The 27,739-nt window shown below is 43.5% G+C and overlaps 1 protein-coding gene across 1 annotated transcript; it reads left to right on the top strand.

Annotated features, from left to right (window-relative positions):
- Nucleotides 1-1,224: 1,224 nt before the first annotated feature.
- jmy (junction mediating and regulatory protein, p53 cofactor) lies at nt 1,225-27,606 on the top strand. Its single transcript, XM_065965873.1, is given in 14 exon segments — nt 1,225-2,521; nt 9,913-10,086; nt 18,576-18,726; nt 19,195-19,364; nt 19,665-19,703; nt 19,705-19,810; nt 19,959-20,039; nt 20,042-20,121; nt 20,123-20,179; nt 20,267-20,299; nt 20,301-20,345; nt 21,568-21,660; nt 21,878-22,379; nt 23,173-27,606. Coding segments are annotated over 14 exon segments (2,706 nt in total). The 5' UTR covers nt 1,225-1,657; the 3' UTR covers nt 23,484-27,606.
- The last annotated feature ends 133 nt before the right edge of the window (nt 27,607-27,739 follow it).

Raw genomic sequence — 27,739 nt, forward strand, 5'->3', positions numbered from 1 at the left:
TCTCCAAAGATGTCAGACAAAGGGAAGTAAACATGTATGCGGCCATACATTTAAATCTTGTATTCTTTGAGATTATAATTTGTATATTCTTAATAATAACAAATCCTCAAATAATAACATCTGCACAAATGCATCTTAAAGTATTCACATACTCAGTATATATTCACACAACCTCCATGCAGACACTGCTATAACTTGTAATAAATCAGCTCTCATTTTATTCTGTGAGGGGAATTGTATAGAGGTTTTTAATTCCCAAAAAGGACTCTCCAATCAGCCGACTGGACCAAACTGTGAAATGGTCCTGTAGGCTGATTGGAAAGTCCCAGCTCAACCCGAAATCCCTGCAGGCTACAGCAGACAGTTACAGAGGATATCCGGCTCTGTTTTAAAAGATGACAGATGACTAACCCTATTTCAGCTCCTCCCATCTGGACGTCGGTATAGAGTACTATCCTATAAAACTAAGGTTTTGCCATAGGAGTGATTCACTCAATAAATGGGATTAGGACACCAACCATTTGGTTAAGAACATGGGATTTAGTGTTTTAGCAATTGTGAAAAACTGTAAAAGCCCCATGTGAATAGTCATCTCCTGCTTTCCGTGACAAAGACCAAGGAACTTGTTGTGGATCTGAGGAAGAAAAGGGTGCAGATGACCCCTGTTTTTCCTCCACAGGGTGTGGTATGGACATTGTAGAGGACTACAAGTACTTGAGTGTTGGATCCTGTTTGCTGTTTTGTGCCGGGGCAGAGTGTTAATTTAAATCAAATGTAATATTATTAATAATTATTTCTATATTTCCTAGGTGGAGAGCTGCCCCTGAGCAAGGCACCTAACCCCCAACCTGTGTATCAGTGTGTAGCAGCCCCACTCTGACATCTCTCCATTAGTGCATGTCCACAGGTCCTGTTCTTCGGGCCTATACGACGGAGGATTAGGGCCACGTTAATTTATTATTATTATATTTTTTTAATTTCGAGAATAAAGTTGTAAATTTACGACTTTAATCTCGTAAATTAAAAAAAAAATAAAAAATGTTAACATAACTAATCCTCCGTCGTAGGCCTATGTGTGAGAGAAGTAATATATATATATATATATATATATATATATATTTATATATAAAAATCTGTTTCTAAAAAAATAAACAGTACAAATGTTCTATTTCCTATTCTTATCCTGGGGCCTGAACGCACCATTGAGGGGGGGACGTCGGGTTAAGTCCCTCCCCGGATTTGACAAACACGCACCTTGAATGCTTGTAAACAGAAGCGCACACGTATCGTCTGCTGAACGGACAAAGAGCGACACAGTCAACGGTTATTATCACCGCGCGGGGAATAACGGACAGCTGCCATGACAACGGACGTTATCTGCTCCCGTGTGACGCCGACTGACCCCCGCGGTGTCCGAGCGAGTTTTGACGGTCTGAAAAGGCTCCATGTTCGGATCTAAAATCGACGACGGTAAGCCGAGGAGAGTAAACAAAGCTCGGCAGCCTTTGTTAGCTGCGTCGGTTACGTTAAATCTCACTTTTCACGCCAACGTTTAATGCTAACTAATCTGCGCTAGTGGTAGCATTTAGCACCGAGGGCTCCTCTCTTTGTTTTTGTTTTTTAATCTTTCCGTGTTTGTTTTTACTGGCTGGATGAGATGTCATTCACAATGGAGGATAACTTAGAGTCCGAGTGGGTCTCTGTCCGACCGAAAGTCTTCGACGAAAAGGAGAGGCATAAATTCGTCTTCATCGTGGCCTGGAACGACATCGAGGGAAAGTTCGCCATAACCTGCCACAACAGAACCGTGCAGAGACGGAGCACTTTGCTGGACCTCGACGTCCCCACAACAACAACAACAACAACAACACCAACAACAGCCGCTGAACTGCTTCCTGCCGCGGCGGAAAAACGCACAAAAAGTCCCGTGAAAACAAAGACAGATGAAGTGTGTCAAGCGGGTAAAGTTAGACCACACTCTGTCCCCAAAGGAAAACCCTCAACAAAGGCTGTCAAAGTGTGCACTTCAAACACTTCAGACTGTGTCGGCTCCTGGGATATTGTGACGCCTAAACAAATGGATATGGAGATCCTGGATCCGGTGGATGTCACGCAATCCCAGGAGGATTCAGACCCGGGAGAGAGTGACAGCAGCACCGTCCATGAGGACTTCAGCTGGGCCGGGTTGTTCTCCTTCCAGGACCTGCGGGCTGTCCACCTCCAGCTGTGCGCGGTGAACTCCGACCTGGAGCCGTGTTTGCCCTCCTTCCCGGAGGACACGTCCGGCATGTGGACGGTGCTTTTCGGCGCAGCCGGGGTCTCGCAGCGGGAGACGGACGCCCTGTGCTACCAGCTGCAGGTGTACCTGGGTCATGCCCTGGACACCTGCGGCTGGAAGATCCTCTCGCAGGTGCTTTTCAGTGAAGCGGACGACACGGAGGAGTACTACGAGAGTCTGAGTGAGCTGAGGCAGAAGGGCTACGAGGACGCTCTGGAGAGGGCCAAGCGCCGCATGCAGGAGGTGATTAATGAACACTCTTTATTCTATTATTTTCACTTTGTTCTGACTTATCAGGAACCTGATGTTGACTTTACAAAGAAAATGTGTTTTTGTAATTTTAGTCTTTATTAGTTTAGATGACTTGATACAGAACTAAGACATATAGGTTTTGTTTCCAGGATGTGACAAGAAATACATTTTATCAGGGTGGGAATCAGAGGGTGTCTAACTTTTGAAAACACTATGATACATACACTTTATTGTCCCCTTGGGGAAATTATCCTCGCACTCAAAGTGCTGCACACATTTTACTACTTTCCAAAGTAATGAACAGCATGTAAACAAAGAAGCACATCCAGCAACAGATACCTTAAATATCTCCTAGCTCACTCCAAAGGGAGGGGGTCTGAATAAACCACACTTCATTGAACAGTACAAGGAAGTCCCTGTCCCAGATTTTTCATTTTCAGCACGTGACATCCCAGAGCTCTGGATTTTATTTTAAAAGTATCTGGCATTTGTTCAAGTCATGTTTTTTTTAAATTTTATTTTAATGAGGAACAGGGAAATCACAGGCTGGTGAGAACCAAAAGAAAAGTATCTCGTTCTCAGGATATAATTGTGTCTGAGTTGCGTTACCACCGCAGGAACTTTCTCCAGGGATTCGGGACTTTTGGAGGTCGTCAGTGAAGTTTTTCCCACAGAAAAGCTTCCCCCTTTAGTTCTCTTTTCCACACACACTCAAACCTGCACCTCTGCTTTCTGACAGCACATTGACTCTTGCTGTTCCTCCCTGGCTTTACGTCAACTCTTTTGATTTTCCTCAATAAAATTGTAAAGTTGCACCTTGATCTCAACCTGCATTATGATTTTATTGCAAAGAGCAGGTGAGCAGCATTTATCAGAGTCTTCATGTGAATGACAGAAAGGTTAAAACCAACATCAAATAGACAAAGAGATGTAGATGTACTGTTGATCTCATAAAGTCAAGGTATCTTACTTTGTGAAAGTATAGAGACTTTGGGGATGGGCCTTGCAACCCTCTTTAGAAGTAATAATAATGAACACCAGTAATCTCCAGGAGCAATATGTAACTGACCCCTAGTGTTTAAAAATGGAACTGCAGTCTAAGTTCTAAACATCATAGAGAGCTGTCTCCCCCCCCTCCTCTCTAGAGTGGATGCTCACTCAGGTCACCATGTGGTGGACTCTGAAGCTTCAGTGTTTATCCAGCTCTGCATGGGTCTGTAAACCTTTCTGTGTTCTAACCTCTCTCCATTTTTCAAGAGCATCTCCAATATTGATCCTAGTTTGAGCACGTTTCTGCTCGTGGAGCTTATTAGAAACATGCAGAGGCTTTTTAGGTCGGGTACAATCACTTCTATCTGAACCACTTCTCTTGACCGCTTCCATCACTGCAACACCTGTTGACCTGATAACTGCTCTCATATCTGGTAAACTGAGGGGCGTCTAAAACGGCCGTGTGGGGGGGGGTCTTAAAAGCGCCTACCTTCTCTGGTCCAAACAAATCCAGAGCATTCAGGAGCAGAATGTAAAGTTAGAAGGAGGACATACTGGCTGCTGCATTGTTGTCACAGAAGCCAGCACTTCAACATAGCATGTTTCCTTAATTAATATCTCATGCAAACTCTGACAGTCTCATTTGTCTCATCTATATTTGAAACTTGAACACTAAATGATTGGAGGAACCTTTTAGTTACTTTTGAAAGAATCTTCTGGGACTTAAAGTTCCTGGTACTTGTAGCTGTGGTCTGCTCATTCTCCTCCTCTTCCTTTATCCTCCCCTCCTCCCTTCCTCCCCTCCTCTTCCCCTCCTCCTCCCCTCCTCCTGCTCCTGTGATCTACCATCTGTTGCGGCTGCACGTTCACAGGGCTGAAATATGATCCGCTCCGGCCACAGACGGCACACTGCAGTTGGCTGAATGGTCTGAAGGGAGTCACATTGAAACGGGGAGAACAATCAGAGGTGGAGTTAGAGAAATGATGTGTCATCACAGCTGTTGAGATTGTTTCAGCGTTAGCCGGACAGCTGAAAGCATGTAACACAACATGCATGTCATTACTGCAGGAAATGTGTGATGACAACATGACCTCTCGGTTATAGAGTTCAACTAGAACAGTGCAGGAGTTACTGTAAAGTCTGGATAGAAATCCTAGTCACAGTCAGTGTGAGTGTTTGAGAGGAGACAAAGCCCCAGGCAGAGTCTCTCACCTCCTTCCTCCTCTGTTGTTTTTGTTTTGTTCAGCTGATCGACGCACAAAGCACAAACAGCTGTGAGAGGGCTCGGCCAAACCAGGAAATAAGATTATTTCATTAAACAATGTCTGACTTGTTTGTTTGAAGGAGATGGAGACGTTCAGTTTGATTTGAGACGCTTCAGCTCGTAGATACGGCCGAGTCAAGCTGCAACATTATTTTTGTCTTGACGACTGAAGAGATTGTAAAAAGGATTCTTATAGTTGTCAAGCTAGCAGACAAAACTCAAAGTAAACAATCATGGTACGAGAAGCCTAAGCAATCTCGCCCTCACATTTTACAGATTCAAAGCGGTGAATTTGAGCTTTTCCCTCCTAAAATCATGGAATCAAAGATGATTGATTTATCCGAGTTGTAGGGGATTACTGTCTTTATTGATCTGACCATCACATCTAATGCTTCTTTCTTATGGTTAAGTCTGTGCTGAGCTTCATTGATTCCCTGCTGCAAGTGAGGAACAACTGTGTTGTTGTTAACGCTTGGACACAACAAGGAGGGTCAAAGGTCAAGTGACACGTGTCTCTTTACGTGAGGATACCTCAGCAGCGTTAAAAATGACTGACCCAAGCAAAAGTTAATGAAATGACTGAGACTAAAGTGTTTCTTTAAGAAGGGAATCTCCAGCCTCTCAAATGTGACTTTTTGCTGCTTTTCTGTTTTTATATCTTTGAACATTAAATATCTTCTGCTTTTAGTTTATTGTTCAGGAGTCAAGGCTTTTGCCCCTCTTTAGACAGGACAGTGTAGGAAAAGGAGCCGCAGGTCGGACTCGAACCCTGGTGTGCTTGGAGGACTATAGCCTCCGTAAATGGGGCGTGTCCTAACCGCTGGTGCCATCAGAACAGTTTTATTGACTTTTCTGTGTTTCTGTTTTCTCTCTGCACAAAGCTAAAATCTCTGAGTCCCTGCTCCTCTTGGTCCAGATTAGCTTTGACTAGTCTTTGATTTGATGGGTCAGTTTTCTGCTTCGTTGTGGAGAATTATTTCATAGTTTTGATAACTTTCATGGACAGTCTCTACAAACTTTCTGGACCCTTCTTTTCAAATGTGATGACCTGATGATCCCATTCTTGGTCGTGCATGAAAGTGTATAATAGACGGACTTTCATGGAGGATATTAAAAATATTTTCAGGACCATTTTTGCTTTTATTGGATAGAACAGCTGAAGAGAGACAGGAAATGGGAAATTGGGTAGGAGAGAGCGGGGGACGACATGCAGCCAATGGCCGAGGTCGGATTTGAACCCATGGATGCTGCATCAAGGACTCTAGGCTCTGTACACGGGGATCACAACATAACCACTAGGCTGTCGGACGCTGCGTCTTTGGGGAATAACTTGAATAAGACAAACTTAATAATTAATGTTGGGCTTTTGGAAATTATAATAGAAATGTTCCTCTTCTTATTTCAGAGACATTTGCAACCTTAATGTTGAGTCCACAGATTGGGATTAGGATGTGATGGGCTTGGAAGAAAGTATAAAGATGTGAGAATTACTTGAAGATGCTCGCTGTCTCTGTAACCATTAGCAAAGAGAGCTTCACCTCGGTCGTTCTCTTATCACAAGAAGACAGATGTACGAGGCTCATGTGTCAATCACTGACCAGAGAAATATCGCTGTGGCCTTTTGCTGAAGAAAATCAGGCCAACAACTTCTACAGCCAAGCTCCCGTGTTACAAGCTACTGGTCACATTGTTATGGTGTTACTGGGTTCTTCATTGGGTTCTTCATTGGGTTCTTCATTGGGTTCTTCATTGGGTTCTTCATTGGGTTCTTCATTGGGTTCTTGTCATGAGGTCTGCATGGAGTTAAACAGTTATTTTCAAGAATAACTGTGTGTGTGCTTCCCCTCTTTGTTATGTTTTCACTTTGGCATCCCTGCTGTCTTCATGTGTTTGTGACGTTGATGCTAACGTTAGCTCAGTCTGCTTTTCAAGTAGCTTTGTGCTCTGGTGTCTGAGTTCTGTTGATTCACAGCCGGTGGCGGTTCTGTTCTATTCATGAGACAGAGATCACTGGTGTTCCCTTCATGGATTTCATTTAGCTGTTAACATCTCCTAAAGGACGTTCATTCATTCAGAGAGCTATTAAAGAAGTCTGCTCTGATCACAGGCAAGGCGTGTTACTTCCTGTGAGAAGTTTCAATTAAAAGGCACCCAGAGAGAGAAAAGTACTCGAGCCAGACGGAGCAGATTCAGGACTGACAAACTGGAAGAGTGAGTCGTGATGATAGGGCTGGAGCAGCTACGCTACAGCTCAAATCACTCAGAGCACCCTGTAATTACACAGCCACTGGAGTGCTGTCTGAATGGAGGTATCAGCTACATTTAGCATACGAACATTTAAAATGAAAGTACACTTTAGTTAAAGTTACAGTCAGCCCTCTGGTCTGGATGTTGTATTCTTCTGTGTCAGTATTTCTGTGAAGCTGCTGTGAGGAACTGTAGGTTCATATTATATATATATATATATATATATACACACACACACACACACACACTTAAATCTGCCACTGGTCCGCTGGGTCACTGGTTTTTATGAAGATCACTGGCCCGACCATTTTAACCACTGGCTCAGGAGCATTACTTTGGATTCAGAAAATAGCGTCACCAGTGGGCTCACCAGTGGGCTCACCAGTGGGCTCACCAGTGGGCTCACCATTGGGCTCACCAGTGGCCCCCCCGTGGGCCAACTGAACCAGAGCGCTTGGTGGAAACGAGGCTTTAAGGGCAATAAGATGCTTTTTGAAAAACTTTTATCTAACAAGGATCTAGTCTTTAATCAAAGGGGGAATTAGTTTGTTTACTGGTTTTTAACTTCAGCTATGCTATCTTTTTTAAATCTGACAAACATTTTTATTCTTTTCAAATGTTTTACAACAGTACAATACTAGACAAAAAAATATATAGACCAATACCCAACAAGGGTAACAAGACAAACAAAAAACAAAAACTGACAAACAAAAATTATAATTAGGTTACATTAACTACAGGAATAAAGCAGGATGATTAAAATATATGTAAATAAAAAATAACAAAATTCTGGAGCTATCTTACATTGTTGGGATGCTTGGACACAGCATGTGTTCTCTTCACACATGTGCAGAAGTCTGTCCTACAAGACCTGATATAATGTAGTGAACAGGTGTGACATACTCAATATTTTCTCATTTTGCACATCATTGAACAACAATTATGATATTAACGATATATGTCGCACACTCCTAGTACCAGTACAGTTTGATTTGAGGTAGTCTCATAGTTTAGAAGTTATACATTCTAGTATCAAGACAATCCTTGTAGATGTCAGTCCAGTATCTGATCTACAGTTTGGATTGTTAGATACCAGGCAGGACCGGCTCATTTAGCCTCGAGGGGTTTCCTGTCCAGCAGCGTCTACAGGCGCAGAGAGTCGGTGTACGGTCAGCCAGTGGTTACCACAGAGACAGGGGCTCAAGGTGAACAGAAGGAGCAGTGTCTCCGAGCTGAATCGTGCAGTGTCTGCCCCGACGTGAAGGGCTTTGGAAAAAATCAGCCCGGGAGTTAATATAAGAGTCTCTATTCATATCTACGGCGTCTTGCGGAGAGAAGAGCACTTTATTCAGTGCTGGGGATGAAGATTGGGTGGAGGAACATTTCAATATTATCTGAGGCGGGAGTGAAGGAGGAGTATTGTGCTGTTTGAATTGGAGATGCTGGTTTCTGAGAGCCGGGAGAGGAATTGTATTTGTGTGTACAATAGCTGTTTTGATAGCGTTTATCTGCTGAACAATGACGAGTCTGTGCACGGCCGGACATATGGCGTGAATCAGCGTCTGCTGGAGCCACCTCCTTCTCTGTGTACTGCACTAAAAAACTGTAAATTATATGTTATCTACCTGAGCATACACACACACACACACACACTGCTGTACCTGCTCTCGCTCACTTTTATAGATTAGGCTTGTTATTTTTTCCCCTCCTGAGCTTTGAGCGAGCTTTTGTTTGGGACTCATTGTTAACATGAATTAGTCCGAATTACGCCCGCTTCAAAAACAAGTTGTTCCAAAGAATTTAGCAAAGCTCGCTTCACACATAATGAACGTTATTAACGAGGCTGTTTTGGTTCAGATGCATGAACCTTCTGGAGAGGAGGATTATAAAGTAAGTCATTTCATACTCAGTGGGAAGAGTAATGGTGACATACTTTATATTTTTATATAATATTTATATCATTAACACTTTAAATGCCCCACAAGGACAGGATTTTCAGACCGCTGTTTCAAGGCGAGATTTTCGTCCATGATAGAGGTGTTCTAAGAGGTGAGTTGGGATCAACGATGTCAGTGGGTGAACACAGCGCTGTGTGTGTGTGTGTGTGTGTGCATGTCTGACTGTGTGTATGTGGAGCTCCTGCTGCCGCGACGTTATGGAATCACTTTGAATGACGGCGGCGCAGCCTTGTCACGGCGCCGCATCAGAATTGAACCATGAAAAGGACAAAAAAAAAGTTATGTTGTAAATGTTCTTCATGGTGTTTTTTTGAATTTGTCATCATTTTAAAACTTTCAAACTGCTGATGACTCATCCTGCCATCTGGGGCGTTTTGCATTTGATTAAATATATTTTTAGATATTTCTTTTGGTGCTTTTTTGCCTTTTATTCAAAAGGACAGTGGATACAGCAGGAAACCAGGGAAACCCACAGGCTGGACCTGAACTTTGACCCCAGAGGCTGGCTAGGGCCAAAGCCTCCGTACAAGGGGGCGCGACCCAACCGCTAAGCCCTTCGCACCCTGAACTATCACATCTTTATGTCTCTTCTGAGCGGGCAAAGGGTCGAGAAGCTAGCTAGCTCACAGTTAGGGGTCGCTAATGTGTCTGTATTTTTCAATATTGACCAGTGTTAGAAACCAATCAACAACCAAAACAAAAGCCCTGCTCTGAAGGGAAACTCATAAATAAGCACCCTCAAAAAGTATTCTGTTGGTCGACTAATAAGAACTTTTAGTCGACTTTAGCGGTCGGCCTTTATCTACTTTCATTGATTTCAGCTAAATGTTAAAATGGTACAAAGTTGTCCTTTCATGTCGATATGAAATATATGTCGCACCAGTGTCCCTGCTACATCTTTCCTCTGCACGTTTCTTTCCAGGTGTTGGACAAACACAAAGCCATGGACAGCATGGTGGAGCTGCTGCAGGTGTACCCCGAGGAGGACGAGGCGTACGGAGAGCTGCTGGAGGCGACCACTCAGCTCTACCACTACCTGCTGCAGCCTTTCAGGGACATGAGGGAGCTGGCCATGCTGCGCAGACAGCAGATTAAGGTAATACACACACACACACACACACACACACACACACACACACACACACACACACACACACACACACACACACACACACACACACACACACACACACACACACACACACACACACACAGAGTAACAAGTCCCATCTGTTTTGGGGTTTGATTTAAAGAGGTTTAGACCACACTGTAAACGGATATCTGGTCCGTCCTGGAACACGCTCGTACTCCAGCAGCCATTTTTTTCTGGTTTGAGGTTTTTAAAAGCCGAGGTTGGTGCTGGGAAACGAGCCTTGAACCACCGCACGGTGATGTCCTCGTATGAGCCCACGCTCCTAAGCCCGCTGTAATGACATTAGCGTTTGTTACAGAGGGTACATGGGATGATGCTGGTGTAGTAGCCCGTCTGTGCTACCCTGTAGCTTTGCATTCAGGGGTTGTGAAGGGCAGAGGATCAGCCAGAGAGGCTTTTCCCCCCGGCCCAGATCGGCTTAACAACCAGCATAAGTATTATTACAGCAGCCACTAAACCACCCAGTAATTCTGCAGCCTCAGCACACTCCTCTGTTCTCTACTCTCCATCTTTGTTCTTATCAGTTCATTCGATGCCTCAGAAAAAAAGGAAGTAATTCACAGACTGATCTATTGTGTCTCGTGGCATTAATAACACAATTAATTAAGAAGTCTCTCATGCCTCTTTGGGTCAGTAGGTCACCCGACTTATATCTGATCTGATCATTTGATAGTCCTGAAATTCAACAGCAGATTTAAATAATTAATTCAACATCATTAAATGAAACGATACAGCAAGAAATCAAAGGTGGAAATTCATGTTGACAACGGTTTTTATTAAAGTAGCATTCAGTGAGCTGTGTAGAGAGTGAGATGATAAAGGTATCTTACTCTCTGATCATTAAGGAAACATGCTATGTTGAAGTGCTGGCTTCTCTGACAACAATGCAGCAGCCAGTATGTCCTCCTTCTAACTTTAGATTCTGCTCCTGAATGCTCTGGATTTGTTTGGACCAGAGAAGGTAGGCGCTTTTAAGACCCCCCCCACACGGCCGTTTTGGACGCCCCTCGGTTTGTCAGATATGAGAGCAGTTATCAGGTCAACAGGTGTTGCAGTGATGGAAGCGGGCAAGAGAAGTGGTTCAGATAGAAGTGATTGTACCCGACCTAAAAAGCCTCTGCGTGTTTCTAATAAGCTCCACGAGCAGAAACGTGCTCAAACTAGGATCAATATTGGAGATGCTTTTGAAAAATGGAGAGAGGTTAGAACACAGAAAGGTTTACAGACCCATGCAGAGCTGGATAAACACTGAAGCTTCAGTGTCAGAGGTGAGTTTCTGCTCCATGAAGGAGTGTCTGCTTTGGATTGGGCTCGGGATCCCCCGGAGGAGCTGGAAAACATTTCTCAGGAGAGCATAAATTGGACAACGTTGTTAAGCCTGCACTGACTGAAGGGCCCTAAATATATAGGATCCTGGCATGGTTCAAAAGGGAGTGATTTCAGGCGAGGCCTCTGCTCTTTAAAAATCCAGCACATACAGGTGTGTCTGTTCCATGTAACTGCACAAGACTCTGAGTCCAATCCAGCCGGTCTAAAAATATAAACAGAAGAGAGAATGTTAGAGAACAGAGCCAAAAATAACTCGTCCAACAGAGAAACACAGAAAGAGAGTAAACTCCTCCAAAGTCTGTGTGTGCTGTCAGCCAACATGCTCGGGGGGGGGGGGGGTTATTGAATTAGACTAAACTATGCAACCTGTGCCTGATTTAACATGATGTCACACAGCAGTTAGTGGCGTTTAAACCAGACACGTGCGGTTTCCATCTCGCCCTCTTCTCTCTCATAGACTCTCAGTTTTCACCCTCTCTTGTGTTGTGACTACTCTCCCTTTTTCTAAACTGCATTCCTCACCCAGCGTCGTGTCACTAACCAACACAAGCGTCTGCGTGGGCGTGTGTTAATGAGCGTGCATTATGATGGTATTTGGGTCCATGAGCGTACTCACAGAAATTTATGGAGCACTTTTTTTTGATGATGCAGAAGAGTTTTGTTACGGTCTTTGAATCAATGAATTGATACTAAAGATTATCGTGTGTGCAAAGGTTGACATGCAGGAACTTTATCCTCTGAGCTGGAGCGCTCCTTTGTTTAATAAAAAAAAAAACACATCAATGAGCAGCACTGTTGCACCGGCTGACATGTTTCTGCTTTAACTTGAACGCACACACTGTAGTTCATTTTCACTGAAGCTCACACACACACGTCATCCTGCTGCTGTAAAATACTTATAGAGTGCTGCATGAGGATTAATCCGCAGCTAAAAATAGTCCCCAAACAACTACAGTAGATGCTCATGAGATTCTAAAAAAAACTACAATGTCCAGCTGTTTCAGGAGATTATTCATTCTTTTGTTATTACATTATTTAAGGGGCTGCAGCTGGGACATGTTTGTCAAGCCGCCCACACCAGGAAGTCATCCTTTGTCAAGCTCCGCCCTCCGCCCTCCTCTTACTGTAGTAGGTTAGACATGATCTCTTGTCGCCGGGCTCCTTCCCATTTGAAACAATTGAAAACGATTTACCAGACTTTATTTTTATTAAACAGATTTTGTTTTTTAAATAAAGACAGAGATACAGGAATGGTAAAAGGACTTGAGCTTGTATATTTATTTTCTAGTCTTCTGACTACTTAAAGCACTTTTACACCACAGGTCACACCTACACATTCACACACTGATGGTAGAGGCTGCTGGGTAAAGAGTCCATCAGAAGTAACTCATCCATTCATACACAGATGATAAAGTAGAGGGAGCAACTTGGGGTTAAGTGTCTTGCCCAAGAACACATCGGACGTGTGCCTGCAGGAGCTGGGGATTGAACCTCCGACCTTCTGGTTAGGGGACAACCGACCGCTGAGTCACAGTCACCAGTATGATGTATGAGGATAACTCTACATCTCAAAATCTGTTGCAGAATTGAATCTGTGCACGTTTACAAGTTGTTTTGAAGTTATTCTAAGAATAAAAGACAAAACTTAAAAAAAGGAACTTGGCTAACATCTTCTTTTACTGCTCTATCCGACGGGATGTTCTGTCACTTTAATTTATTTGATAACGCATCCTCTCAGGAACAGCTCGACATGTCCGCTAAGATAAAAAAGCTCCAACCTGCTGTCAGCTGCCTCACTCTGCTGGAAGTATTTTAAACAAGTTACGGACGGTGACTAAAATCAGCAATCAGCCATTCTGCTGCTAAATCTACATAACTCATAAAATATAAGGTTAAACTTTCTTACAAGCTGATGGTTTTCATTTTGCCTGATTTTACTTCCCACTTCCCTCAGATCATCTCAGACAAATGTGAAGTGAAGCCGAACATTGAGGGCAGAAAATGTGTACGGTTCCAGTCTTCAGTTTTACCTGGAGACTTGAGGTGTACCTCCTCCTCACCCTGAATCCAGCTTTTTATCCTGAGAATCTGAACTCTCTAACTGCATGAAGCCAAAAGTTTGAGCTCCACCACCTGCTGCCCTCAGGGCCATGATCCAACGGCTAAAAACAAAGCTGTATGCAAATGGATCCGGGATCCAGGCAGAGGCGGTTGGTTTCTCCCAAAAACTGATGAGTCAGCAGATCCCGGAGACTCTTTCTCTCCTTTTGTTAGGAAAGTGGGGGAGGAGGAGGAGACTGTAATTTACAAACAGTTTGCATCCTATTGTTGACGCTAAGGTGACGAGCAGCAGAGTGTCAGTTTCATGCTACAATGACTGACTTCCCCGTCTTCATCTGAGTGTGATTCACACGTGTGAGGTTGTGAAGCCGCCACAGTGCTTCACGCTCTGAGCCAGACTCTTATAATGAACCAGAATTAAGATTCAGTCATGTCGACCAGAGGCGTCGAACGGTGAAAGGCATGTTGAGAGGAAAACTTTGTGGGGTTAGGAGGAGAAAATATGTCTCTTTTTAAAATTTGTCATATTTTAAAGTTGTGGCACTGAGAAGTCTTTACAGTCACAGAAAAGATTTCTTTAGTTCAGTATAAACTTTTCTAACTTATTTCTGTCAACATAACTGAAGTCTTTCTGCATCGCAGGAAACATTTGTGATACTCAAACAATACGCTTACGTCTCAAGATAATCCGGCTTAATGCACTTTCCTGCAGGGGGGGAAGAACCAGCTCACAGTTTACCGACCTGTGGAGAGAAAGTCTTGAAATCCTCTGAACTTAACCCGTCCCAGTTCTGTGGGGCACAAAGCTGCTTGTTGGATTTTTTAATTTTGGGCTTTTTACGCTTTTTATTTTGGAGACAGGACGGTGGATAGAGTCAGAAAACAAAGAGAGAGAGAGGGGAGTGAGATGCAGGGAAGGAGCCACAGGTCGGATTCAAACCTGGGTCGTCCGCTTGAAGGGCCTCCATTCATGGGGTGCAGGAGAACAGCCAGAGCAGTCCTCCTGAAATGATCTAGATTTTTAGAATCACTTTGAAAAACGATATTTGCCTGTGTGTAAATAAACGTTCTAGATTTGCATCAGTTGATCTGCAGAGAAGCTGATGGCGAGCTGGAGCTTCATCAGACTGCGTCACATTTGTGTTAAAGTATTGGCATTACACGCAGGCCTCCATCCAGGGGAGTGCAACCCATCGCTCGTTTAAATAACTTTCCTTATTTATTGAATTCAGACTCAGAGCAGTTGTTGTTCAGTTTGATTATGAAAAGTAGTTCAGGATGAATCGCCTTGTCACGGCAGCGGCCATTTTTAACACTTGGCTGTTCCGTTCCCCCCCCCTCCTGTTGAGCTGATTGTTGGATTCCTCTGAATGAGCGAGCAGGTGGAGCAGTGAATGAAAGCTCACCTGAATGAAGCGACAAACAAAAGGTGTGGAGTGTTTTCAGCGAGCGGCTCGTTGTCGGGGTGGATCGTTGCTGCACTGAAGCGCTGCACTGCGGGTGTTCTGTTACCTGGAGGTCAAAGGGCAGCCATGCATTAATCATGTGGTTCCTCCGCAATGTGTCCGAGATACCTTTTGTGGCACGCTGAGCTCCAGTTACTGTTTCACATCAGCTGCATCGTCACATAGCAACGGTTGTCATGGCCGCTATGTTTACCCCCAGCTGGGATGCAAATTCTACACAAATTCTGAAAACATCACTCAGCATCATATCCAAAGTAGGAAGATCAAAGACCAGAATGAAAGTCAAGAGATGAGCTAAATATTGAGAAGCATTATGAAGATTAAAAAGGTCAGATTAGAGCTGCGAGTCTCGTTTGTTTTCAGCTGTTTTTTCTGTCCATTATGACCTGAAATCCAGAAGATGTTGGGTATATAAAACATCAGAAGTAAAGGGAAAGTAAACTCAGACTTGAACCCGGGCCGTCTGCTTGTAGGATTGTAAGCTCCCATGTACGAAGGCCATGGGACAGGAAATCTGTTCACCAACAATCAGTGGCACCAACATGTCTTTAACTGAAGACAGAAAATATCCACCGGGCAATATGTTGTCGTCTGGACTCATGATCCAAACGGGACGACCTGTAACTCTCAATTTTTACAAATCAGTTAATTTGAAACAAATGAAAAAAACATGATAAAATCTGCCATGAAATCCTGAAAACAAGAAATACGTCCAGAATGATATTTGATCACTGGTATATGTTGAGTTAAATTTGCGATATTATCGACTGTAATCGTTTTTGTATTCTACAATTTGGCCCCCTGGCAGTGAGAAGTCAATCTGGCCCTTGCTGTGACCCTGATGTAAACAAACCAGTGCTCTGAACTGTCTCTGAACTGAACTTTTACATTTGTAGTAAAAACTAAAGTTACATCCTTCCCTCCTTCACAGTCTGTCTGCCTGGTATCTCCCCCTCTGTCACGCACTCAGCATTTTTTATTAAGTTGCTATTTTAACCAAGTGAGATAACCACGAGAACATGGCGTCACTTTCTATCTTGAGTGAGACTGACACGTCTGCGTTTTGTCACCAGCAGCTGTCGTCCAGAGGTGTTAAAGGAGGAACGACCCCCCCCCGCTGCGTCCTGTCTGCTTTTAGTATCACACAGAGCACGCTGCCAGCTCACCTGAAGACAACAGCTACTAACCGGTGTGAAATGTTTTACCTACAATCTGTGTTGTTGTTTTTATTCATGAGGGAAACACTTACAGGTGTGAGCTGACACAGAGAGCAAATGCTGCCGTCTCTTTGTAATTAAAGTTCAGGACGATAAGAAGAGCCACGTGTTGAAGTCCTGTTTGCTGACATGCTGCGTGTGAAGAGTGTCTGGATGTTCATTTATTCACACCAGATGTGACAGAGTTTATTAACCGAGCTGTAGTGAAGAGGTCGGAGTGAACAAAGCTTAACACTGACTCTTTCAATGAGGATTCAAACAAAGCAGCCAGTCTTCTGTATCGGCTCATAAAGGCTTTAAAGGTAAATATTGACATTGTCTTTGCTCTGATTGGCCGATAAGATGATCTCTTATTCCTCTTGCACAAAGCATCAGCCATTGACTGATCTGATATCATTCACCACACAAACAATCACAGTAAGTGGCAATATGAACCTTTAAAGGTGTCACAAAGATATTGTAGAGAGAGAGAGAGAGAGACCCCACACGGCCGTTTTGGACGCCCCTCGGTTTGCCAGATATGAGAGCAGTTATCAGGTCAAACCAACAGGTGTTACAGCGATGGAAGCGGGCATGATTGTACCCGACCTAAAAACTTCACCAACATAATTAACCCAGACATCATACGGGCCTGACAGGAACCTTAATATGTTAAACATGAATGTTGTTCTACCACCAAGCAGCATCATGAGGGTCTGTGGCGAGCAGCGTGGCGCAAAGGTCATCTCTTTACTCTGTTGCTTTTTCAATAACAACAGAAGGGGAAAAAGAGTAGACTGTAAATATTAAGTGACAAAGCCTGAGTGACTGGTCAGCCAGGTAAATGTGTTTCTCGGATAGAGCGTTTCCCACTGTTCACATTAAAGAGCTTGTTGGCGACCGACTCATCACTACAGTCTCACAGAGGGACAATCGGGGGGGGGGGGGGCTGAGTCAGAGAGGTCAGCTGGAACAAAACTAACAACAACAGATGTTTTTAAACGTCACACAGACAGAGTGACATGATCTCTGCCGCTGTCAGTCGTCTCTGTGGGGGGTCAAAGTTTAGACGCTGCTTATGTTGTGTTCACATGGAGGTGGCAGCTTCTTGTTTTTCCACTTCTCTGTTTTCTTTCATTCCTCCTCTTTTCTGTCAGACTTTTTCCTCTCTGGCGTCTGACGTAATCTCTCCTCCCTTGTGTGCTCCCAGTTTCACCCCAAAACCACTCCCTGTTCTTTTCCATCACGTGCAGACACACTGCATCACACTCTTACTGTAACACACACACACACACACACACACACACACACACACACACAAAGACAATACAATGCTTTGAATATGCCTGCTAACATAAATCAGGTCCTCTGAGGTTTGTTGGTAATTGTTCTTGTTTACATTTGAGCACCTCCACACATCTGTTTCACATCCACATATTAATAAGCCGGTGAGTGGAGCGGCCCTGCTGAGAGTTAATGTGTATGTGTGTACATTTTGTTCCATGTGGTCTTTTTTCTGCGAGGAGGAGGGGGGGGGGGGGTCGGGGGGTTCAGACTCCACGTGGCAGAGCTTTTCCCTGTTTCTCACTTTATTTTTTCACATGGCCTAACACGAGCCAGTGGACTGTGATAAAAGGTCGATGTGTGATTTTTGTGCCACGTTTAAAAAAAAAAAAAAAAAAAAAAGCAACACCTTCCTCGTTTGTATTCAGACTTTTCTTTGTTTTGTTGTGAAGAGATCTTTTTCTGTCTTTATTGTTCCAGCTGCTCAGTAGGACACTGGGTTAGTGTCACTCTAATCATAAACATGCACAGACATGCCTGTGGTCAGATTCATCATTACTGCCATCTGCTGCCAGCTGCTGGTATTACAGAGCAGTGTTTATTTACCAGGGAGTTTAAAGACTGTGCAGAGATTTGTGTAAGACGGAGAGGTTATGTATCATACTCCACAGTTACTTTGAAACCCGGTGACTCTTCATTACAGCATCATGATACTCAGTCTAATGTGAGTGGAGAGGTGACACTGCTGTGAAGATAACCTTTATCTTTAACAGTTTAACAGTCATGTTTTTAAAAGCTTGCTTTCAAATTACCTCATTCATTTCCAAAGTAATCTGGTGTGTCGTCAACAGGAAGACTTAGAGGAGCAATGTGTAGCTCTGACATCTAGTGTTCAAAATGGGTACTGCAGGGACTGGAGGTTGGCGCAGGTTCGAGTTCCTACCTGTGGCTCTCTCTCTCTCTCTCTCTCTCTCTCTCTCTCTGACTCTATCACTCTCCTATCTCTCCATTAAAGGCACAAAAAAGCCCAAAAATAAATCTTAGAAAAAAAAAAGGTCAAAGGGTCACACTAACAAGTTTCTCCGCCCTCCTTCAGATCTCTCTGGAGACGGAGCGCCTGGGTCCCCGTCGTGTGGACGGCCTGAGGAAAGAGGACGAGGAGTGGCAGAAGAAAGCTCAGGCCGCCGTGCTCTCCATTCAGGACCTGACTGTCAAGTTCTTTGAAACCACGACCCGCGGACAGAAAGGTAAACACACCGAGGAGGCATTTCCTCTCAGATTTAAAGCTGCTGCTTTTTGTTATTCAGCTGTGACCTTTGAACTTAACAGCAGCTGACATGTCACCTAGAGATGAAACCAGACTTCTGCAGCTTCGCACATACCAAAGGCCCCCTTTCTTAGAAAAGTCTTTTAATCCTGAAAAACATCTCGGCTATGAGCTACCAGGAAACATGTTACCTGATTTCTGCTTAGATGAGAAACCTGCCTCGTTTCTCTGAAAGTTTAAGTCAAAACATTCTGAAAACCAACTAACAAAGTTTGATTAGACGATAAATTGTTCAAAACATGAAAACAGTGGAAAAATATCAAAATGTTTCTCAAAGATGGGGTCTTCAGATGTCTTGTTGGGCCCACCGTCCAAACCCTGAAGATGTTAAGGATAAAGAAATAGAAAACTTTCACATTGCTGACAGTCGTGTGAATGTGTGTTGCAGCTCTGTACGAGCGGATGCGTGCCGACCAGAGGAAGTATGGAAAGTCAGCGTGGGCGGCGGCGGTTGAGCGTATGGAGCGGCTTCAGTACGCCGTGTCCAAAGAGACTCTGCAGCTGATGAGGGCGAAGGAAATCTGCCTGGAGCAGAGGAAACACGGCCTGAAGGAGGAGGTAAAGAGACACACTCTGATAACCACACTGACACGCAGACGAGATGACAGAGGAGGGAGAAAAAAGGAGATAATGGGCGAGTTTGAAAAGTGAGCTCATGGCTCAAACATCCTGTAATGGAGAGAATAACATCCTGATGACTCACTGGGAAGGACTGTCGGGGTCAAACACTTAGTTTACATGTTCAAATACAAAACTGTCAGGACTCAGAGGAAACAGGAACAGTGCTTCAAACAGTCAACAACACTTTGGTCTGCAGCAGGAGAAGACTAATGTGATGTCTGTCTGTATGTGTTGTAGATGCAGAGTCTGCAGGATGGTGAGGATGCAATGCTGCGTCCTGGACCAGCTGGAGGCGCTGTACTACGAGTTACAGCTGCAGCTGTATGACATCCAGGCGGAGGTGCTGCGCTGTGAAGAGCTGCTGCTCACCGCTCAGCTGCAGAGTCTAACGCAGACAGAGGACAGGTGAGCAACGGATTCTGGAGAGAGAGAGAGAAGAGAGAGAGAGAGAAGAGAGAGAGAGAGAGAGAGAGAGAGAGAGAGAGAGAGAGAGAGAGAGAGAGAGAGAGAGAGAGACTCTCCTTGGTGCAGCGTTATCATCTTCTCTGATTTGTCGTCCAGAGCGACAGGATGAAGTCGTGTACTACGATGCCTTCGAGAGTCCCGATGCCATGAAGGTGAAGAGAGACCCGCCGCCCCGCCATCCCCCCTCAGAGAAGAAGAACTCTGCGTCCTGCAGCAGAGGACGCGGCAAGCTCGAGGCCCGAAGAGGACGCATCACCGCCAAGAAAGTCTACCTCAAAAACAAGAAGGTACGTACGCTCGCCGTCAGGACACGTGGTCTCCCAGAGAGAGAATCTTAAGATCAGCTTCACTCATGAGCGTTTTGTCTTCATCAGGAAATCTGTGTTGTAAATCACAACCACAAGAGTTCAGCAGAGACAAGCTGACGGTGATTCTCTGCATTCCCTGCAACAGGTAAGACTCAATAATTACAGATCCTCGGCTGTGTCTAAAGAGACGATTTAGCTTTAGTGTCACTCGCTTGTTCTGTCAGGAGTTTCAGCGTGCACCTATGGATGTACATGTGTACGTGTCGATGTGTATTTATTTTATATTATATATATATATATTTAAATATATTACCATCGCATTTATGATGGTCACATGATTAAATTTATATAATTTAATCTTCTTTCCATTAATGTTTACATGCATATATACCATTTTTCTTCTCTCACTAATTTTTCATTTATTTATATTTTTGTTTGTTTTCTCACTAAGTTTTGCACTTTAATGCATCACGCTGCCACACGAACACATTCACACTTTTCTTAACACACCTGAACATAAAAATCATTGCTTGACTTTCATCTCATTTAAATGTATTTAGTCTGTATCTTTGCTTATGTTTTGCTATTTTTTGTATCTTTTTTGTCAGTTTTATTTTATTATTATTTTGTCTTTGTTTATTTGTTCTCGCTTTAGTTGTCATGTCTATATATTCTTGTTTCATTTTGTTCACCTTATCACTCCAAAAAAGAAAAAAAGAAAAAAGGAGTTTCAGTGTTCAGTGCTTTGCTTTCATGCCCCCTAAAAAACAGTCCACTTGGTATCCCAGAAGACCTCCATCATTTTCTTTGGGGTCTGGTCGTTAAGTTCACAGATCTTCTACCTGAATACAACAAAACCAGTTTAGTGTTTCACAGAACCGGAAGACCATCTGTAGGAGCCAATTCAGTGTGTGTGTGTTTATGTATTGTATTTCAATGGGTTTTGTTTTTATGTTTATTTATGTACTCAATTTGGACACTAGGTGGTGATAACTGATCAATTGCGTTAATTGGTCAGGTGGTTGGTTGAGTGTTTATATGTCACAGGTGAACAGGAAACGGGGGCGTAGGTGGTGGGATCATCGGTTGTTACCGTAACACAACATAATGCACGTAGGCTATTTAACACATCAAAAGAACGACAACCAACAGTATAATCTGAGAAATAACAACTCATCACATCATCCTCACAGTTTATCTGCTTCATACGTGACAATAAACTGGAACATCAGAAAGTACTTTCATTTTGGACATTTAGAACTTTCCATACACCTACACAAGTGACTAAAACTTGTGAAATGTGGACATTAGATAGTCACTACACCATCCTTAAGTTGTTACTAATTCAGATTTTCTTTTGTGTAAAGGGAGCGGACGGCGAGGAAGATGAAGCCAAGAGTAACGCCAGAGTGAGTCAGGAGAGGCAGAGGACTCTGGATAGACTGCGCAGCCTCAAACAGGTAGGTGTGTGTGTGTGTGTGTGTGTGTGTGTGTGTGTGTGTGTGTGTGTGTGTGTGTGTGTGTGTGTGTGTGTGTGTGTGTGTGTGTGTGTGTGTGTGTGTGTGTGTGTGTGTGTGTGTGTGTGTGTGTGTGTGTGTGTGTGTGTGTGTGTGTGTGTGTGTGTGTGTGTGTGTGTGTGTGTGTGTGTACTGATGGTCCTTGTCGACTCCTCCTCAGCGTTATCCCGGTCAGGTGACTCTGAAGTCCAGTCGGCTGCGTCTGGCTCAGCCTCACTGCCGGAGGAGAGGCGCTCAGCAGCCCAGCACTCAGACGACCAGCGTCCAGACCGAGGTCTTCGACTCCGACCTCCCAGAACTCTCGGCTCCTCCTCCATCTGACTCCTGCGAGTCTCTACCCACCGTTCAGCTACGAAGTCTGGACTCCTCCCCTCCCTTCCTCTCTCTCCCTCCCCTCTCAGCGACCCCATCTGTTTTATCACTGGGTCCCCCCCCTCCTCCTCCTCCCCCTCCCCCTCCTCCTCCTCCTCCTTCTTTAGAGGACAATCCGGGTGAGAAGAATCCCTCAGAGAGCCCGGTGCGGCTCCATCCTCGCGAGTCAGAACCTTCCTCTCTGCCTTTGGCTCCGTTTTCCCCTCGATTCTTCGACAGCAGTCAGCTGCTGACGGCGAGGAAGAAGCTGAAGAAGACCGCCTCGCTTGACTCTTCATCGTGGAGGAGGGGTGAGAAGGAAACTCAAAAAACCTATTCATTATAAAACATAAAAAGTATTTGATGTAGTTACAAAGCTCCTGTTAGTAACTCATGTCATGTCACTCTGGCGCCCCCTGTGGACAAAGTTTCAGGCTGAAATCTTTACCGGTCTATCATACATCATAAGAGCGCCGACGTCAACAACCCCCCTCTGAAAAGTTCAAAGAAACACACCAAGAGGACTCGGGCTCTTGTGTTTTTACCTAAAGTAACTGAACTTTTTTATTTGTATTTTTTATAATTTATTGATTTTATAACAACATTATAATAGAAAACAATTATAAAAACAAACAGACTAAAAGGGAACAACAAAACATAAACGACAATAAATGGATGACAGAAATTAGATACAATGATGCAGAAAGTATCAACAGTGCATCACCAGAAGGAGGGAATATGACATGTGCTTACAAACAAAAGTCAATCCACACCCTGGCAGTGATGTGTTGTTCTCCTCATATAAACTGGCTACAATTGTCCCATTGCTCCTTACAAATGTCATTTTTCCAGTTCAGCTTGCCAAGCATATTTTCACAAGCAGTTATTGTCATCATTTCTTCTTTCCACATTTTCAGTGTCAGAGTTCTTGATTCTTTCCAAAATCTAAGAATTAGCCGAGCTCATGTTGTGAAGCCAGCTGTTAATGTGACTCATGTTAATGAGTGTTTGCTTAAATAGGGGACTACACCTTTATCCCTGAAGAACTGTTTTAACATTTTATAAAGTTTTGTTTTTAACTTTCTGTCGTTTGTGTGTCCGCAGCGGGCTCCCCGATGGACGAGGTCCTCGCCTCCCTCAAACGGGGGAGTTTCCACCTGAGGAAGGCCGAGCTGCGAGTCCTGGCCCCGGACCCGGACGACGACGGTGACAACATCCTGGCCCAGATCCGTCAGGGCGTCCGGCTGAGGAAGGTGCGGACCCGACCGGAGCAGCAGCGTCACGCCAAGAGCTACCACCACTCTGCTGACGCTCTGACCCGCAGCATCCACGAGGCCCTGCGGAGAATCAAAGAGGCTTCACCCGAGTCCGAGTCTGAAGACGAGGGCCTCCCCTGCACTGACTGGGAAAACTAGTTTCTTTTTTTAAAAACGCTCACCTTTTGGAGGATTTGTGGCGCCGAAGCGAAAAGAAAGATTGAACAAAGACCTTTTTTTTTTTTTTTTTATATCTGAAACTGCTCAGAAGTATTTTTTTGTTTTATTTTGAAATACTTCTGTGTGTTTGTAAAGATGGACCACTAATCTTTTTTTTTTTTTCATGTCATTGCTGTGGCATTCGTGGCGAGGATACAACCTCTAACCTCTCATTACGTCGGTCTACACGTCAGTCGTACTGTAGCGTGCTGTGATGGGTTTGTTTTTAGGACGTGAGTGTTTCTGCTTTTTCGTCTCCCGCTGAAACTCTTCTGTGCACGCGCTGGAGGACTTTAACCGTGTCACGGCGATGGGTACGCCGTGCTCCAGTGCATCTGAACATGTGTGAAGAATAGGCCGCCTCCCACTTTGTCCTTCAATGAAGAAAATTCCATATTTCATATTTGAGTCTGACTGTATGCAAAAAGTAAGAGTCCACACATCAGCCATGTTTGAGCGTCGTCACTTTTCAACAGATTTAAAAAAAAACAGATAAATACTTAAAGTGGTTATATGTAACTTTAAAAAAAAAATACTGCGTTTGTAGCGACACCGCATGGCCGTTAGGTGAACTGCACCAGTTACCTGTTGCTTGCTCTCCCTCGCGTCCACAAACGAGCATCATCATCGGCTGCCAAACACTGGATATTTACCGGCATAATGTTTACAGACTGTGTGTGCGTGCGTGCGTGCGTGCGTGCGTGCGTGCGTGCGTGCGTGCGTGCGTGCGTGCAGTAAAATGTCCCTGGAGCTTGGGGAAACATTTTATACAGGCAACACAGAGAGTGAACATCTACTTCACATCAGTTAACCGTTCGCTTAATGGGCGATAAAAAACGATTTATAAATAAAAAGTCACATATAGAACCTTTAAAGAGAAAAATATAACGAGAGGAAGAGTTTTTAATTTACCAGAAAACTCAATGTCTAAGACGCACTTTTAACACCTTAATGATCGATATGCTAGAATAGAACAGAGTTACGGCGCTGCATTATTTAAGAGTATACGGGATACGCCGTAAGTGAAGCCACCGCCACCATCACCCGCTGAACGCAAACTCTCCCTCTTTCATTCACGGTTTTATTGCAATCGCTGCTTCCTGTGCAAAGCATGCTGGGAGACTTAGCGATGCAGACCGGTCTGGGGGGCACCACCTTTTTAAACATAACGGTGGTGAAGCTGGTGGAGTCAAACATCAAAGTCATCCAATGATGTTTGCTGTACGTCTCCATGGATACACGGCTAACAGGAAGTGCTCATAACTAATTCGTCTGTGATCAGGATGTCGTCAAAACCAGAAAACCAAACGTTTCAGAACTCACTGATTTGATCGACTTTGTAATAGGAGTGAAAGCCATCGATGTTTATAGAGATATGACTTAGAAGTAGATGATGTAGAGATGCACGATGCAGCAGTTTAGAAGAGAGAGTCTATGTTCGGATATGATCCAAATAAAAACGGTTTCCTCGCAGCCCAGACGGGATTTAAAAGGAGCTCCGCACAGCCGGACCAGAAATCTGAAAACAAACGTCTGAACCTGCTCCGTCACAGCTGTCTCATCTCAGACGGGATCCCTGTGAGCTTAATGCTAACGCTTAAGCTAACGCAACTATTTCCAAAGAATTATAAATAAACCTGAAAAAACAAACACTGGAGATGTTAACTCACGAACAGCTGTCGTTTTTCAGACCATCGTTTGATCTTTTTTTTCCTCGCAGGACGCCTTTTTGACCGCGTCAGTATTTCAAAAAGATATAAATATACTTACACACGTACTGTTTATACTTCAGCACACATTTATATATGAGCCATTACTTGAACATCGTCTTGTCTGTGATTGGCTGAATGTGCTTTGACTCTTCAGATGGATGGATGAATATAATGTTGTGATGTTTGCTGTCGTGGTCACCCTCCATTTATTTATGTTACATCACCGTTAAACCACCTTCTCGATACTTCAAACATCACAAGAAAATTCAATCTTCAACGGTTTAAAGCAACAATCTGTAACTTGTCGTCCTAAAAACAGTCGCCTCAAAGTCGATCTACGAGAACTATAACATTCAACAGGGAGAGCGGTGTCTCTCGTGTCCACAGAGCGCTCAGTCACCTGTTTTCAGCACCATGTAGCTTTGTGATGTCATGAGGTGCGCAGGTCTTTATGTGACTAGTTCACTCAGCAGCCTTCAGCTACAAAGCAGCCAGTTAGCTCGTCTCTGTACTGTTTGATACGACGGCTAAGAGGAAGAGGAAGCGGACAGGGACGCTGACGGGTGAAGCTAAGAACAGAGAGAGATGCAGAACAAACTGAGACGTAACCTTAGCTTGTATCGTTGTCTCGTGTTTAGCAGCTTTACCGGCTGCAGAAAGTCGTCTAACCCGAGGCATGTCTCAGGTTTCAGTAGTCAGATGAGCTCAAAATCCGTTAATATTACTGAATGTCGTCAGTGGACGTGGGTCTTTGGCCTCTCGCGTCTTTACCATCTTTGCGCCCTCTTTTTGTCAGAACGCAATTGCAGTCTGAGACCTTCGGTGGGCGCCAAATTCCTACATATTGTTGCTTTACACATCATTTAACTGTTAAAACTGTTTCCAGTATGATGATGACTCCTTTTTAAAAAAATGTTTTATTTATCGCTACATGACTATGTTTGGTTTTGGGACCTTTTAGATTAAGGAAAAACACATCAAATACATCTTTTGGGGAATTGTTCACTATTTTCTAGACTAACCGCTTAATCAAAAATAACCTGCAAAGTTATTTATCATAAACAGTTTGAATGTATGTTACGGGGTCTTCAGGTCATGCCCCCATTCAAAATATTTAAAAAAATAAATGTTTAACAAAGCCAGAATATTTATAGTCTGTCGACGAGATTAAAGTCTGATGCTTTATCGCCCTCTGCTGGTTACTGACGCAGCCTTCTGCTCTCCACAAACTGACAACATTCAGATCTTATGACGTCTGTATTTATTTTTTACATCTTTACATTTATCTATGAGAGTCCTCTCTCGTTCCACTGCCTTTTTTTGTTCCTTACTTACTGGAGTTTGTTGTGTGTGTGTGTGTGTGTGATTTTATACGAGTCTCTCATTACATGTTAACTGTGTCAAACCTGAAAACTCACACTGACCCTTCTATTTTTTTTTATAAGTCATGCACTGATGGCTAAATTTAAAGGAGTAGTTCGACTCTTTTGGAAAAGTGTTTGTTTATTTTGTTGCTGAGAGTTGGATGAGAAGATGTGAACAATTATCTGATTTAAAACGGCAAACGAAAGTCAGATTCTCCCTTGTCTTTAGCATTTATGCTAAGCTAACTGCTAGCATCATATCTACAGTATGGACATGTGTGGTATCAAACTTCTCGTCTAAGTCTCAGCAGAGGATTGCAAACTGTAAACCTTTTCCTTAAAGCATGGAGTCGCAGCTGTGATTAGAAAACATGTTAACTAAGGTTTAAAATCATCGACAGCTTAGCTCAAACCGTTTCTCGTCCATGTGAAGATCTTTGATGATACTAAACATAGTTTCAGATCGTGTTTAAACGTACATTTTGGACAGTTACTCCCTCACTTATTATTTCTTTTGTTTGTTTTGGGTTTAAGATACCATTGTGCTTCTTTCTTTTTTTTTACCTTAATGTTTAACTTGTAGAATCTGAACTGCGTAGATTTACTTTCGCCGTTAACATGACCAAATCTGACGTTTGTTTAACCTTTTATGACCTTATGCATGTGACTGGTTTTAGGACGAACCCATCACAACGTAAGTGCAATAATTAAGAAGAAAAAGTCATTTTAGTAATTATTTTACTGTAATGAAATTGTAAATCATGAAAACTATATCCGCATGCCTAAATGTATTGAAGTATTTATTGAAAAACTTCATATTTGAAATGATTTTTAAAGCGTACAAATGTTCATGTACTTTTTAAGGTTTTCTTTTTGGCTATTTTGTTTCCTTATCATGACATTCCTCTTGGCTTTCTATATCCCTGTTATATATATATTTTACCCTTTCCAAAATAAAATCAAGCACCAGTTTGTTTTTGAACACTCCCTGTTGTTGAAGATTTTTGTGCAGGTGTGAAAGGAGCTGTTTGTGTATTCTCAATCAGGGGAAACAGAAACTTCTACCATATGACCTGTGTTCTTCTTTCTCTGAAGTCGATGCGTTGTCTTGTGGACATAA

Source organism: Labrus bergylta, chromosome 17, assembly GCF_963930695.1.
Source record: "Labrus bergylta chromosome 17, fLabBer1.1, whole genome shotgun sequence".
Classification (NCBI taxonomy): Eukaryota; Metazoa; Chordata; class Actinopteri; order Labriformes; family Labridae; genus Labrus; species Labrus bergylta.